The 15,758-nt window shown below is 45.6% G+C and overlaps 1 protein-coding gene across 3 annotated transcripts in view; it reads right to left on the bottom strand.

Moving 5' to 3' along the window:
• LOC149315110 (cholesterol 24-hydroxylase-like) overlaps window positions 1-15,758 on the bottom strand; it is a 42,452-nt gene that overhangs the window by 4,554 nt on the left and 22,140 nt on the right. For all 3 annotated transcript variants that reach the window (XM_089522512.1, XM_089522513.1, XM_089522514.1), the window contains 4 exons: window positions 15,564-15,648; window positions 10,346-10,456; window positions 9,455-9,543; window positions 2,293-2,359 (listed from right to left, as the gene is read on the bottom strand). In XM_089522512.1, coding sequence (XP_089378638.1) covers window positions 2,293-2,359; window positions 9,455-9,543; window positions 10,346-10,456; window positions 15,564-15,648 — 352 coding nt within the window. The remainder of the gene's footprint in view (window positions 1-2,292; window positions 2,360-9,454; window positions 9,544-10,345; window positions 10,457-15,563; window positions 15,649-15,758) is intronic.

Genomic DNA, 15,758 nt, shown 5'->3' on the forward strand with positions numbered 1-15,758 from the left:
TTACCCTGAGATCTTCCGTATACCAGGGTTGTTTATTGGAAGCAGGCCGGAAAGGACGCTTGGGAGCGATGCTGTGTATAGCCCTAGAGAGATTAGTATCCCAGATGTCGGTTAGGGCATCAACAGAATCGCCGTCAGAGCCAGTCGTATACCCCTCTAGGGCTTCTTGGAACCTTATGGGTTCCATCAGCCTTCGAGGGTGGACCATCCTAATAGGTCCGCCACCCCCGGGAGGGTTAATGGTAGGAGCCTTGATTCTAGCCTCAACCAGGAAGTGATCCGTCCATGACAAAGGAGAGACATTAGAAATCTCTACCCACGGAGCCTCCATGTCCGTACTGAAGATCACATCAAGAGTATTACCAGCACAATGAGTTGGCCCTGAGACTAATTGAGACAGGCCCATGGCTGTCATGGTAGTCATGAACTCCCGAGCTGCACCTGTTGGAATATCACTGGCCTCGAAAGGGATGTTGAGGTCCCCCAGGACAAGAAGCCTAGGGGACTCCAACACCAGTTCCGAGACCAGCTGTGTCAGCTCGGCCAGGAAGTCTGTTAGCGCACGGGGTGGCCGGTAGACCAACAGAATCCCCAGACTGTCTCTAGCCTTCAGGGACAGGTAAATACATTCGATGTGATCTGTTTTCCGGACTGGGATCCTGGTTAAGGAGAGAGTGTTTTTATGGACCAAGGCAACACCGCCCCCCCGCCCACCTAACCTGATCTGGTCCTTAACTGAGTACCCGGCTGGAAGGGCCTGGGCCCACACTGCCTCGCTCTCAGGCCCCAGCCAGGTCTCAGTGATGCACGCCAGGTCGCAGTTTTTATCCTGTAAAAGGTCGTACATAATGTGGGTCTTATTTTTTATAGACCTGGCGTTGCATAGGAGCAGTATCAGGGTTTGTGGTACGACTGGGCTGACCCTCAGGCCTCTTTGGTTAGGAAAGTGGAAGGAAGGAGAGATAGGTATCACACATTGATCTCCCCTTCCGTTTAAACACCTGTCCACAGTCCTACCGCCATACCTCCCCTTACCCCGCACAATCTCAATCGGGGCTCCCATTACATATGCATCCGCCACCACAGCTGGCCTCCCATATCCCATTCCCACCCCAAAGTCCAATAATGACAATAAAACCCCGCAGCAACAAAGGAAGACAGCAGAAGATATCATTCCTAAAAACACCAACTAATCCAAAATTACCCCAAATTACAAAAAAACCCAGCTCAAACCATATAACAATCTGGCGAGCAGATAGATTCCTGTTCCTCCTGGGAAGGAACGCCAGCACTTCGCCAAGAAAAAAAAAAAAAAAAAAAAAAAACCCTAGGCGAATATAATAGCGCGCCCAGCTGGTCTGTGGCGGCGTCCTTGGGTTGGGGGCCGGCGGGCCGGCTTTTAACAGAGAGAGCCGCTCCCACCGGCTCAACTCCTCCCTCCCTTCAGGCGCCGCGGACGGCAAGAGTCCTCCTAGTGCGGGGGCGCGCCCAGCTGGTCTGTGGCGGCATCCTCGGGTTGGGGGCCGGCGGGCCGGCTTTTAACAGAGAGAGCGATGTCCTGGTGGTGGCAGTAGAGCTCAGGAGTGCGCACCAACCACATGCTCTTGAGCCCTACTACTTGTGGGTGGCTCCTTTTTAGAGTGGCACCATCCACATGGGGGCCATATGGATGATGTGTGGAAGTCTGAGCGCCCACACGTCTCTGACAGGAAGTGGCCTTGTAAGGGCTGCGATGTTGCCCTTATGACACCGCAAAAAAGAAACTGCTCTAGGCAGCTTGTTTTTTTACTGCACAGCTGCACTGCGCTGTTTGGGTGCTGCAGTGCAGCTGCACAGTACAAAGGGCCAGCGTTTCCCTGCCGCTCTGCACCGTGCCCTAGATAGATCAGACTTGAACTCTCCTTGCTATCTTTTCTCAGGTAGCTGAATACCTTTGAGGGCTTGCCTGCTCAGCGGGAAAAGGTCTTTCATGTGCTATGTTGTTATTTTGAATGTTTTAATTTTTATTAATAGATACTTATATTTTAGCTTTTGTATGATGGACATTTTTAGCTGTATCTGTTCTGATTTTTGTAAACTGCCTTCTGTCACAGATTGGGAAAGAGGCAGGGTAACAACAACAACTAGTTTTGTCATATAAAATGTGAAAGAGAAAAAGGTATAAAGGCATCATTGCAGTTGCAAACAGGAGGTACAAGGGCTATATTCCCACTTGGTGCCATGATCTTTTAAAGGGACAGATACCTCCTCCCAAAGTGACCTAGCAACCTGAACAACAACTACCTTACTCACCTGTGCAAACACCTGTCCAATACAGGAACGAGGTCCAAGAGAAAATGGGAAGTATGAAAAGTATGGCCTAAAAAGGAAATGAGGTACAATGAAGTACAATTCGTTCTAGCAATAATTTCATTCCACCCATAGCCTGCACTTAATCGCCATGCCCTTATTAGCAGCTTATTTTGCAGATGCTGCAAAGTGATGATGCTCATTTCCATGCTGACAGAGGAAATACATTTGTTACTTTCTGCAGATGAAAGTCCTGTGCAAGGTAATTGAGCAGGTCAGCCCAATGTGCCATTTGGCAGAAATAGGCTGTAGTGTTTGCTTGCATGCCTTTAAAACAATAAAGACATGGTGTGAGTGGGGTGAGAATCAATAAGAGGAAAAAGTAGAGGCCCCAGTTTTTTAAAAATTAAAATTTAAAAATCCTTTTTAAATTTTCTTAAATCACATCTTACCAAATGTTAACTTTAACAGCATGAAACAATGTACCTGCAAATACATTTAGGCTATGCATATGATATTGTAATTTAAAGGTTTAATTTTAATTTTGCTTGTTGTTTATGTTACAACTATTGCCATTATATTCAATGATATATAGGAATTACAATTTATGAGTAACATTAGTACAAAAATATTAAGGATTCGGTATAGTATGGGAGGAGGCCAAAGGTGTGTGTGTGGGTGGTGGTGGTGGGGGGTGACACCATGAGTTACTGCACTGGGTGATGTCAACCCAAGTGATGCCAATGTCCTACACTTTGGAAAAACCATGAGATTATTCTATTTGATCATTTAAAATCTTATAAGTAAGCAGCATGTGTCAAAATTCACCAAACTTCTGCAACAATCAGTGTTGTCATTGTAAAAATAAAGTGATTTTTGAACAATGAACGGGAGGGCAGCCTTCTTGGTCATAAGGGGGAAATCCAAAATCCACACTGTAACACCATTTTAAAAATGCATGCAAGATTTTAAGATCTCCAGATTTCACTGGACAATATATTATATTACAAAAAATCAGGTGGGAGGCAGGGAAGGGAAGAGACCAGGGCCAGCTCTATCATATAGGCGACCTAGGCAGCCGCCTGGGGCGCAAAATTGGGGGGGGGGGGGTGGCATTGCAAGGAGGCCAGAGAGAGCCAGGGAGAAGTCCCAGAAGCCCTGGCCCCTTCCCTCAATAGGCGCGAGTCGAGTTGTGGAGGCGCCAGGTTTAACTTTTTCAGCAGCAGCAGCAGCAGCAGGAGGAGGAGGAGGAGGAGGAGAGAGGCTGGGGAAGGGCTTGGAGATGCCCAAAAACGACAACAAGAAGAAAGAGCCTCCTCCTCCTCCTCCTCCTTTGGCCCTGGAAGGCGGGGGGGGGGCGCTGGGGAGGAGGGGAGCCCAGGCAAAATGGCGCCTGCCTCCCTCCCTCCATCTAGCCAAGGGAGCCTTGAGAGCCCAGCTGAAGAGCCCACCTTAGAAGGGCCGGCAGTGGGGGCTGCTGCCAGGCCAGGTGGGTCCTCCTTTCCCAGGATGCCTCCTCCTCCTCCATCCCAGCCTTACCTCCAGAAGCAATTCCAAAACTGCAGAAATAAATCCACCTTGAGACTCCCTTAAACTGCCCTGGCTCAATGCTGGGGAATCCTGGAACTGTAGTTTTGGGAGACGTTGAGCCTTCTCTGTCAGACGGAGCTCTGGGGCTACAAGAAGCCACAGTTCCCAGGAACTACAATTCTGGGGATGCTAGTTTGTTCTCAACATTATTTTTGCAGTTGTTGTTGTTATCCCATGACATTCTTGCAAACAAGCTTGTAAAATGTGGGCTAGACAAAGGAACTGTTAAATGGATCTGTAATTGGTTGACCGGCCGAACCCAAAGGGTGCTCAACAATGGCTCCTTTTCATCCTGGAGAGAAGTGACCAGTGGGTCCCACAGGGCTCTGTCCTGGGCCCAGTGCTATTCAACATCTTTATCAATGACTTGGATGACAGAATTGGGAGCATACTTATCAAATTTGCAGATGACACCAAATTAGGGGGAATAGCTAATACCCCAGAGGACAGGATCAAGATTCAAAATGACCTGAATAGACTAGAAAGCTGGGCCAAAGCTAACAAAATGAAATTCAACACAGAGAAATGTAAGGTATTGCACTTAGGGCGGAAAAATAAAATGCACAGATATAGGATGGGTGACACCTGGCTGAATGAAACTACGTGTGAAAGGGATCTAGGAGTCCAAGTAGACCACAAGTTGAACATGAGTGAACAGTGTGATGCGGCAGCTAAAAAGGCCAATGCTATTTTAGGCTGCATCAATAGAAGTATAGTGTCTAGATCAAGAGAAGTAATAGTGCCTCTGTATTCTGCTTTGGTCAGGCCCCACCTAGAATATTGTGTCCAGTTCTGGGCGCCACAATTCAGAAAGGACATTGAGAAACTGGAGCGTGTCCAAAGGAGGGCGACAAAAATGGTGAAGGGGATGGAAACCATGTCCTATGAGGAACAACATAGGGAGCTGGGGATGTTTAGCCTGGAGAAAAGAAGGTTAAGAGGTGATATGATAGCCCTGTTTAAATATTTGAAAGGATGTCATATTGAGGAGGGAGCAAGCTTGTTTTCTGCTGCTCCAGAGAACAGGACCCGGAACAATGGATGCAAGCTCCAGGAAAAGAGATTCCATCTCAACATTAGGAAGAACTTCCTGACAGTAAGGGCTGTTCGACAGTGGAATGCACTTCCTCGGAAGGTGATAGAGTCTCCTTCCTTGGAGGTCTTTAAACAGAGGCTGGATGGCCATCTGTCAGGGATGCTTTGATTGTGATTTCCTGCATGGCAGGGGGTTGGACTGGATGGCCCTTGTGGTCTCTTCCAACTCTACGATTCTATGATTCTATGATTCTATGATTATTATTTCTTTATATGAACCAGGGCAGTTAAAGTGGTTTCCAACTGGATTATTTTTGCAGTGTTTTGGACCTAAGAAGCCTAAGAAGTGTGTGTGTGTGTGTGTGTGTGTACACACACACACACACACACACACACACACAGACAGAGAGTCCTGGCAACAAAGATTTCAGACTCCTATAGCACAAAAAAGCCAATGTTCAAAACACATTGCAGATACAATCCTGTTTGAGACTGCTTTAGCTGCCCTCAGTGGTAGGGAGTTCTGGGATTTTTAGTTTATTGTGGCACCAGAAATCTCTGACAGAGAAGGCTCAATGTCTCACAGAACTACAGTTCCCAGAATTCCCCAAGCACTGAGTCAGGACAATTAAAGCATTCTTAAATGGGTTACTTTCTGCTGTGCACTTTGGACCTTGGCTTACTCTCATATTGTGGATGTTGCTCTTGTGTGCCTCCAAGTCATTTCCAACTCATGGCAACCTCATCCTGGGGTTTTCTTGGCAAGATTTCTTCAGATGGGTTTGCCCTTGCCATCCTCTGAGGCTGAGAGAGTGTGACTTGACCAAAGTCACCCAGTGGGTTTGCATGGCTCAGCCAGGATTTGAACCCTGGTCTTAGAGAATGCTCCAATGCTCAGAATGCTCCAAGGCTTCCTTGCATGTGCTGTTGCTTTTCTCTCTCTTTTTCTGTCCCCAGTGAAGTAGTAGTTGTGAATTTGGGTTTTGGAGTTGTGCTGATAGGCATGTCAAAATGTCCTACAGGAAGCAAAATGTCCTACGAGAAACAGGAATTTATATTGTCTTTTATTAATGTTTTTGGCTTCTAGTTGGTGGTGTCCTCCATTTTTCTTGAATGTCCTACAATTTGTCCTACATTTTGTCCTACATCATGCCCTACATTTTTCCTACACTTTGATGGGCTATTGGGGGGGGTGCCAAAATATTTTTCGCCTAGGGTAGCCAAATACCTAGAGCCGGCCCTGGAAGAGACTAGATGTTGAAGTTAGGCCATTTGTATGGTGTGATGTCCTGCCAGGACTGATTGACTTCCCCCTGCATTTTCTTTTGTGTTGGTTCAGGCCATAGATTATTTTAGTATAGAAAAGTTTATTGTATTAGTTTGTGGGAGGAGCTGTAGGTTTCCCCTGCATTATTTCCAGGTTTGGTTTGCCCTTTCCCAGCTTGCTCTGCTGTAGCTAGAGGTTTTAGTTGGGAGCAGTCTTTGCTGAGAGCAAGCAGAGAGCTGTCTTTTGGTGGCAAGCAGGCCCAGACAGCCGGAAAGGGCATTTCTTACACCTCAGCCAAATTAGTTACCAACTCAGCCGAATTAGTTACCATCAGCAAGTGAATAGAAGATTTCAGGAGCTGAAAGACCCTGCACCAGCTCCATTGAGTGAGGAGAGCAAACTAACATCGGACCCAGAAAGATGTCGTCTGGAAGAAAGCTGAAACTGTAAAGTATCTTTTGTTTAGAGCTGGGGAGGAGAAAACTCTTTATTTTGTCCTTTAAATTAAATTTTCCCCTTTTTGAACTTTACATTCAGCTTCAGAGCCTTTTTTGGGTAGAAGAGTTTGATCTCACCAGGGTACCGGCGTTGCACACCCAAACCTGCCACCACCTTTAGTTGGGTGTGTCTTCACATATGGTGTACTCAGATAGAATAGAAGAGAAGGGGGTGCAGTCATTTAAACAAAGATGTAACTGGAAATGAAATGGTTTTTGATTTCATTTAGAGCAACCCCTCCTCCAAAGCTGGGGACAAGAGGAAGAAGGAGACTTACTAGATTATCGCACTGGGTTCTGAGAACGTTTTCATCACGTGATGAGAACGGAACGCATTTGAGTATACTGCACGTATGTGTTCCAATCGGGTTCTCAGAACGTTTAAATGTGTTCCAAATGTGTTCCAAATGTGTTCCAGGAGGGTACAGATTGAATGTGTTCCCAGCGAGCTGAAACGTGATGAGAACGTTCCAACAGAAGTGTGTGCGGTATTCTTATCCGTTCTCAAATCCGTTCTCTCATTCCTCCGTCTCCTGATTGGCTGAAAGAATGACAGGCAGGGAGACAGGGAGGCAGGCAGGCGAGCGACTGCAGTGAGGGAAGGTGTGTGTGTGTGTGTGTGAGAGAGAGAGAGAGAGAGGGGGGGGAGAAGGAGGGAGGGAAGGAAGGAAAAAGGGAGGAAAGGTGGGACAAGGAAGAGAAGAGGAAAGCAGGGAAAGAGAGAGAAAGAGAGAGGGAAAGAAGAGACCAGAGCAGAGAGCAAGAGGGAGAGGGTCTGGCTGCTTCTGTGGGGGGGCCTCTAGTGTCATGTCCAGTGGGGCTCCTGTGCTGTCACAATGCAGGAGGCAGGGATGCCCAGGACCTTCTCCTCCTTCCCTCCAGGAGGGAACCCACAAAAGCTCCTCTGTTTGGAGCACCACACAAAAGCAAGCAAACAACTCCCAGAATTCCATAGCAAAGAGCCAGACAAGAGTTAAAGCGGGGAGGGAAGCTCACAACCTGAAGGCACACATTACATACACACACACAGGAGGAAATGGGATGACAGCAGAGGACTCTTCTTTTCTAACCGGTTTAAAGAGCTGCAATGGCTGCAGAGGCTCTCCCCTTGGTCCAGTCCCCTCCCTTTCCCTCCGCTTGAAGGGACCTCCGTGGAGCTCCCTTAAAACCCAGGCTGCCAAGGAGGGGACTCTGCCCTTGGCCCATCAAGTTACATAGGTTTTATCCTATTTTCTTCAAACATATGCCAGCATATGAAGCCCCAACGTTTTATAGGGACTTGCCTTCCTTCCCTCCCAAGAGAATCCTCGGACTCCCTTTGGAGGGAAGACAAGCTGGGGGGGGGGGCGGCCAGAGTCCCTAGGCTTACTGAAACCCCCCACCTCCCTTCCCCTTTGGGTCTGCATCTGGGAGAGATTTTAAACTCCGTTTTTGGATTGATTCCTATGGGGAAAGAGGGGAGAGAGAGAGATGGCAGGACATCCCCATAGCCAAGCAACCTCTGCCTCCCCAGATGAACACCCATAGGGCTCGCTGCTCTTTTTAAACTCCGTTTTTGGATTGATTTCTATGGGGAAAGAGGGGAGAGAGAGAGATGGCAGGACATCCCCATAGCCAAGCAACCTCTGCCTCCCCAGATGAAGACCCATAGGGCTCACTGCTCTTTTTAAACTCCGTTTTTGGATTGATTTCTATGGGGAAAGAGGGGAGAGAGAGAGATGGCAGGACATCCCCATAGCCAAGCAACCTCTGCCTCCCCCAGATGAAGACCCATAGGGCTCGCTGCTCTTTAAACTCCTTTTTTGGATTGATTTCTATGGGGAAAGAGGGGAGAGAGAGAGATGGCAGGACATCCCCATAGCCAAGCAAGCTCTGCCTCCCCAGATGAAGACCCATAGGGCTCGCTGCTCTTTAAACTCCGTTTTTGGATTGATTCCTATGGGGAAAGAGGGGAGAGAGAGAGATGGCAGGACATCCCCATAGCCAAGCAAGCTCTGCCTCCTCAGATGAAGACCCATAAGGGCTCTCTGCTCTTTAAGCTCCGTTTTTGGATTGATTTCTATGGGGAAAGAGGGGAGAGGGAGAGATGGCAGGACATCCCCATAGCCAAGCAACCTCTGCCTCCCCAGATGAAGACCCATAGGGCTCGCTGCTCTTTTTTAACCTCCGTTTTTGGATTGATTCCTATGGGGAAAGAGGGGAGAGAGAGAGATGGCAGGACATCCCCATAGCCAAGCAACCTCTGCCTCCCCAGATGAAGACCCATAGGGCTCGCTGCTCTTTTTTAACCTCCGTTTTTGGATTGATTCCTATGGGGAAAGAGGGGAGAGAGAGAGATGGCAGGACATCCCCATAGCCAAGCAACCTCTGCCTCCCCAGATGAAGACGCATAGGGCTCGCTGCTCTTTTTTAACCTCCATTTTTGGATTGATTCCTATGGGGAAGGGAGGTGAGGGATTTCAGTAAGCCGAGGGACTCAGGAGAGGCGAGCTCCATGGCCCAAGCCTCCCTTTTTCCTCTTTCCTGGGAGCAGCGCCTCTCCCGAGCCGTCCAACCACTGAGTGGCGACGTCATCAGAACACAGCCCACAAAACGTAATACAGCAAACCGTTCTGAGAACAGTTTCAAGAAAAAGGAAGCGCTGTGCGGTAAAATGCGTTCCAATCACGTTCTGATCACGTTCCAGTTTACTCAATGCGGTAATATCCGTTCCAGGAACGTTCTCATCACGTTACGTGCAGAACGTTCTGAGAACGATATGCGGTAATCTCCTTACTTTGGTTGATCTTTGCCAAATCGGTCAGGATTGAAGATGAGTGCATCCCTGAAATACTTTTCCATTCGTCCCATGATGTATGAGCTAAACTGTTGGAAAGAGTAATGTACATTTACAAATGTGATGCAGACTCAAAAAAAAAGTTACTTCACCATTAAACATCACTTGCATTCATTAATGAAACGTAGCACCCTTTCCCTAGCTAGTGCTGCACAGTTCCTAATACCGCCCATATCTGAATGTGACTCTTATCTTTTCTACTATATTGGTTTTAGCACTGACTGGATAGGCCCTTAAACTGTCTCTTACTGTCCTGAAAACTGTTACAATAGGCATTTTTTAAAATCTGATTAATATTTTCTCTTCTATTTCTGCTGTTTTTACTTTTGATTTTATTCAGTTCTTTTAAATAGCATTTATGTGGGAATGCTGCCTAGAAAGACAGGATATAAATCTTAACACAAAATAAAATGAATTCAAACTATGAGTTCTACAACCTGTGTCAAGTATAAAATTAAGTACATTTGTACATTATCTTGTATTTTGCACATGTTATACTATGTCTGCCAAGCAAATCTGCACTCTCTCTCTCTCTCTCTCTCTCTCTCTCTCTCTATATATATATATATATATATATATATATATTGTTGATGCATTTTCCCTGCAAATAGTATTTTCTATTTTACTATTTAGTCCCCTTCTTCCCAAGATACAAAGTTTGGGATGCTGAATTCAGCAAATACTACCATATGCTGCAGCCTTTCTAGGTCCTTACAGAATCCAGGTGACAACTATCACAAGCCAAAAATTCAGTTCTGCCACTGGAGATTTGGTGGTGAATTCCAAGATGTTTTGCATAACCATATGCTGTAGTTCATTCAGCAGACTCACTATCAATGCGGTGTTTGCTGGAATTTTGACTCCTTCAATTATGTTTTCCGTTCCTGTCCAGCGTATGGTGCCTGGCACTGGTGGGTATAATCGCAAGACTTCTTTAAGGACCTAAGACAATAATGAAACATACACTGAGGAGCCAAACCTTGCTTTCAGCAGCAATGAGGCTTTTGCAGATAGAAGAAACAGATTTTCCATTTATTAAAATAATTAATAAATCAAAAGCATGTATTTCCTAAGACATTCTCAAAAAACCTCATATTTAATTCTGACATATGGTGACTCTCTCCTAGGGTTTGCAAGATTTCTATAGAGGAATTTTGCCAGGGCCTTCCTTTGAGGCTGAGAGTGTGTAAATTTTCCAAAGTCACCAAGTGGGTTTCTACGGCTGAGTAGGTATTCAAACTTTGGCCTCCTGGAGTCCAAGTCCAACATTCAAAGCACTACAGCACACTGGCTTTGTATAGATGGACTTAAAGGGAAAAGGAAATCTAGAGTGTATGCTTACTCAGAATCTCGCTGAGCTGCTTAACATGGCACTATGGTTTAGCATTGCCAAGCTAGGAGTTTATTGCACAGGCCCCTGGAACGGGGCTTTTTCCATTACAAAAGGGGCCGGGAATGAGTGCAGAACGAGTGGGGGACGTGTTTTACCGCACACAAAAGTCCCCATTCCGTTCCCTTCCCTTCCCTTCCCTTCCCCATCTGTCCCATAGGAGGCGATTTTTGAGAACTGTTCATTAAACGTTCTCAAAAATTGCCTCCTGTGGGACGGATGGGGAACAGAACGGAACGGAACGGAACGGGGACTTTTGTGTGTGGTAAAATGCGTCCCCCACTCATTCCACACTCATTCCTGGCCCCTTGCGTTCCATTCCCAATCCATTCTGGTGCAATAAACTTCCTAGTCTCCCCTGTAGGCAGAATGACAGGACCTCAGGCTGCAGAGGGTGGGAAAGAGAGATAGAGCAAAAAAAAATGTATCATGAGTTCTTCCCTTTATGCCCTAATCTAGAATACTGCCCTGTGATGTCCTGCCAGGACTATTTGAATCTCCCCCTGCATTTTCTTTCGTGTTGGTTCAGGCCATAGAATATTTTAGTGTAGGAAAATTCATTGTATTAGTTGTGGAAGGAGCTGTAGGATCCCCTGCATTTTTCCAGGTTTGGTTTGCCCTTTCCCAGCATGCTCTGCTTTAGCTAGAGGCTTTTTAGTTTGGAGCAGTCTTTGCTGTGAGCAGGCAGAGAGCTGTCTTTTGGTGCCAAACAGGCCCAGACAGCCGGAAAGGGCATTTCTTACACGTTAGCCAAATCAGTTACCAGAAACTAGTTAGCCAAATCAGTTACCAAGAACAAGTTAGCCAAATCAGTTACCAGAAATTAGTTACCTACTTCAAGACAAAGAATTCAGGAGCTGAAAGACCCTGCACCAGCTCCATTGAGAGAGGAGATCAAACCAAGATCAGACCCAGAAAGATGACACCCTGAAGACTGCTGAAAGTCTGTAAAGTATCTTTTATCTAGAGCTGGGGAGGAGAAAACTCTTTATTTTTGTTCTTTAAATTAAACTTTCCCGTTTTTGAACTTTACATTCAGCTTCAGAGCCTTTTTGGGTAGAAGAGTTTGATCTCACCAGGGTACCGGCGTTGCACACCCAAATCTGCCACCACCTTTAGTTGGGTGTGTCTTCACATGCCCTTAAGTGAGATATGCAAGGAGAAGCCAGGTATAGTCAGACATGCATTCTAGACTTTAGGAAAGCCGATTTTAGTAAACTTAAAGAAATACTGGGTATGATCCCATGGTCAGCAATATTAAAAGAGAAGGCAATTCAAAATGGATGGGAGTTTCTTAAAAGGGAGATACTGAAGGCACAATTTCAAACGGTTCCATTGAGGAAGAAAAAAGGGAGATGTCTCAAGAAACCAAGATGAACTAAAGAACTTTCAACTGAGCTAAGTTTTAAACGGGACATGTATGAGAAATGGAAAAATGGGGAAATCACCAAAGAGGAATTCAAACAAATAGCAAGCATATGTAGGGGTAAAGTCAGAAAAGCTAAAGCGTAGAATGAACTCAGGCTTGCTAGAGAGGTTAAAAACAATAAAAAGGGCTTTTTTGGATATGTCTGCAGCAAAAGGAAGAAGAAGGAAACGGTAGGGCCACTCCTTAGAGAAGATGGCAAAATGCTAACAGGAGACAGAGAAAAGGCAGAATTACTTAACACCTTTTTTGTCTCAGTCTTCTCAGAAAAGGAAATGGGTGCTCAACCTGAGGATAATGGGGTGGAGGACAGAAAAGAGGAATTTCAGCACAGAATAAGTAAAGAGATAGTACAGGAATACTTGTTTAACCTAAACGAATATAAGTCTCCAGGACCAGATGAACTACATCCAAGGGTATTAAAAGAATTGGCAAATGTAATATCGGAGCCATTGGTAATAATCTTTGAAAACCCCTGGAGAACAGGAGAAGTCCCAGCAGACTGGAGGAGGGCAAACGTTGTCCCCATCTTCAAAAAGGGGAAAAAAGAGGATCCAAACAATTATCGTCCAGTTAGTCTGACATCTATACCAGGAAAGATTCTAGAGCAGATCATTAAAAAGAGAGTCTGTGAACATTTAGAAGGCAATTCCATAATCACAAAAACTCAACATGGGTTTCAGAGAAACAAGTCATGCCAGACAAACCTTATCTCTTTCTTTGATAAAATTACCAGCTTGGTAGATGAAGGGAATGCTGTGGATATAGTATATCTTGATTTCAGTAAGGCCTTTGGTAAAGTTTCCCATGACATTCTTGCAAACAAGCTTGTAAAATGTGGGCTAGACAAAGTAAGTGTTACATGGATTTGTAATTGGTTGACTGGCTGAACCCAAAGGGTGCTCAACAATGGCTCTTTTTCATCCTGGAGAGAAGTGACCAGTGGGGTCCCACAGGGGTCTGTCCTGGGGCCAGTGCTATTCAACATCTTTATTAATGATTTGGAGGACAAAATTGGGGGCATACTTATCAAATTTGCAGATGACACCAAATTAGGAGGAGTAGCTAATACCCCAGAGGACAGGTCAAGATTCAAAATGACCTGAACAGACTAGAAAACTGGGTCAAAGCTAACAAAATGAAATTCAACACGGAGAAATGTAAGGTACTGCACTTAGGGCGGAAAAATGAAATGCACAGATATAGGATGGGGGACACCTGGCTGTATGAAACTATATGTGAAAGGGATCTGGGAGTCCAAGTAGACCATAAGTTGAATATGAGTCAACAGTGCGATGCGGCAGCTAAAAAGGCCAATGCTATTTTAGGCTGCATCAATAGAAGTATAGTGTCTAGATCAAGAGAAGTAATAGTGCCTCTGTATTCTGCTTTGGTCAGGCCCCACCTAGAATATTGTGTCCAGTTCAGGGCACCACAATTAAAAAAGGACATTGAGAAACTGGAGCGTGTCCAAAGGAGGGCGACTAAAATGGAAACCATGTCCTATGAGGAATGACTTAGGGACCTGGGGATGTTTAGCCTGGAGAAGAGAAGGTTAAGAGGTGATATGATAGCCCTATTTAAATATTTGAAGGGATGTCATGTTGAGGAGGGAGCAAGCTTGTTTTCTGCTGCTCCAGGGACTAGAACACGGAACAATGGATGCAAGCTCCAGGAAAAGAGATTCCACCTCAACATTAGGAGGAACTTCTTGACAGTGAGGGCTGTTCGACAGTGGAACAAACTCCCTCGGAGTGTAGTGGAGTCTCCTTCCTTAGAGGTCTTTAAACAGAGGCTGGATGGCCATCTGTCGGGGATGCTTTGATTGTGATTTCCTGCATGGCAGGGGGTTGGACTGGATGGTCCTTGTGGTCTCTTCCAACTCTACGATTCTATGATTCTATGAGAGACTGCAGCCAGGAAAATAGAAGAAGATTAAGAATGGGAAGGGCAGTCATGAAAGAACTAGAGAAGATCCTAAAATGCAAGGATACAACTGAGTACAAAAGTTAGAATTGTACAAGCCATTGTATTCCCTATTACCATGTATAGATGTGAGAGCTGGACAGTTAAGAAGGAGGATAGGAGGAAAATCACCCAGTTATTACCAGATTTCAGAAAATAAGCAGGGCTGTGCCTCGTTGGTACTTGAGTGGAAGACAGTCATGTATTTCCAGGAAGGGCTAGGAAAGAATCCTGTCTCAAACCCTGGAGAGCCACTGTCAGTCAGAGTTGAAAATACTGGGCTAGACAACAGATGAATCAATGATACAGTTTAACATATCTTTCTACGGCCCGGTACAGATGGGCACATTGCGGCGATATTAGGTCCAGATGCGCCCAGCCCTAGTAACAACACACGTGTGTGTGCCCGTCCACACAGTGGGTGCCACAACTGCATAGCTGTGGCACTGCATACAGACGCCTGTCAGCAGAAGCGGTGTCATATGGCTGAATCGCAGCCCTTATTACAGTGCAAAAAGGGAGCCGCCTAGAGCTCCTTTTTGAGTGCTCATCTGGATGCTGCTGCACAACTGCGCAGCAAAGAGGGGCGGCATATCACCACCTGCCTGTACCATGCCAACATTTTCAACTTTGTATGATTCTCCCTTAGGTCCCAGTTTTGTTAGCCCTTTAAAATAACACCAAAGAGAAAGTTGCTTCAATAAGTCTGAGAAAGGGGGAAGTGGATCATCTGTCACCAATATCATCACAGAGACATGATGCCCAATGGATACTCAGGTTGCCTGCAGGATCCCATGACAAGAAGAATGACAGATGGCCTATTTGGAGGCAAAGTATTGCATTTTCCACACCTTCATTAAATTTTTGAATTCTAGAAAAAATGCAAATTTTATTCTTTCCAGAATGTTGGCTTAGACAGATCTTCAGGTGATCCAGCATTGATCTTATGTATGCCAACCAGCTGTGCCAAAGCATATTAAGAGTATTCAAAGCAGCTCTTTGGCCTTGCTATTGTTGTTGTGTGCCTTCAAGTTGTATCTGACTTATGGTGACCTTAAGCAGGACCCATCATGGGGTTTTCTTGGCAAATTTTGTTCAGGGGTGTTTGGCTTTGCCTTCCTCTGAGGCTGAGAAAGTGTGACTTGCCCAAGATCACACAGTTGGTTTCTGTGGCTGAGCAGTTATTTGAACCCTGGTCTCCAGAGTTGTAATTCAATGACTACATAATCAAACCAGTACACCACACTGGCTCTCTTATTCAAACATACCTGGGATAAATACTCAAACTTTCCAAGATCTTCATAGGCAATGTCTCTCTTCACCCCAATGACTTCATCCACTTCTGTCTGAAGTCTATGAAGCAGAGGCAAGAAAAACTTTAGTTCACAAAATGCATTTTTGACTGTCCCTTGGATGTTGTGCTCATTGAGAAATATAATGTCTGAATCAGATAATTCCAAGTG

The sequence above is a fragment of the Sceloporus occidentalis genome, unplaced genomic scaffold (assembly GCF_023333645.1).
Source record: "Sceloporus occidentalis isolate IW3139 unplaced genomic scaffold, rSceOcc1.0.p SCAF_4, whole genome shotgun sequence".
NCBI classification, from domain to species: Eukaryota; Metazoa; Chordata; class Lepidosauria; order Squamata; family Phrynosomatidae; genus Sceloporus; species Sceloporus occidentalis.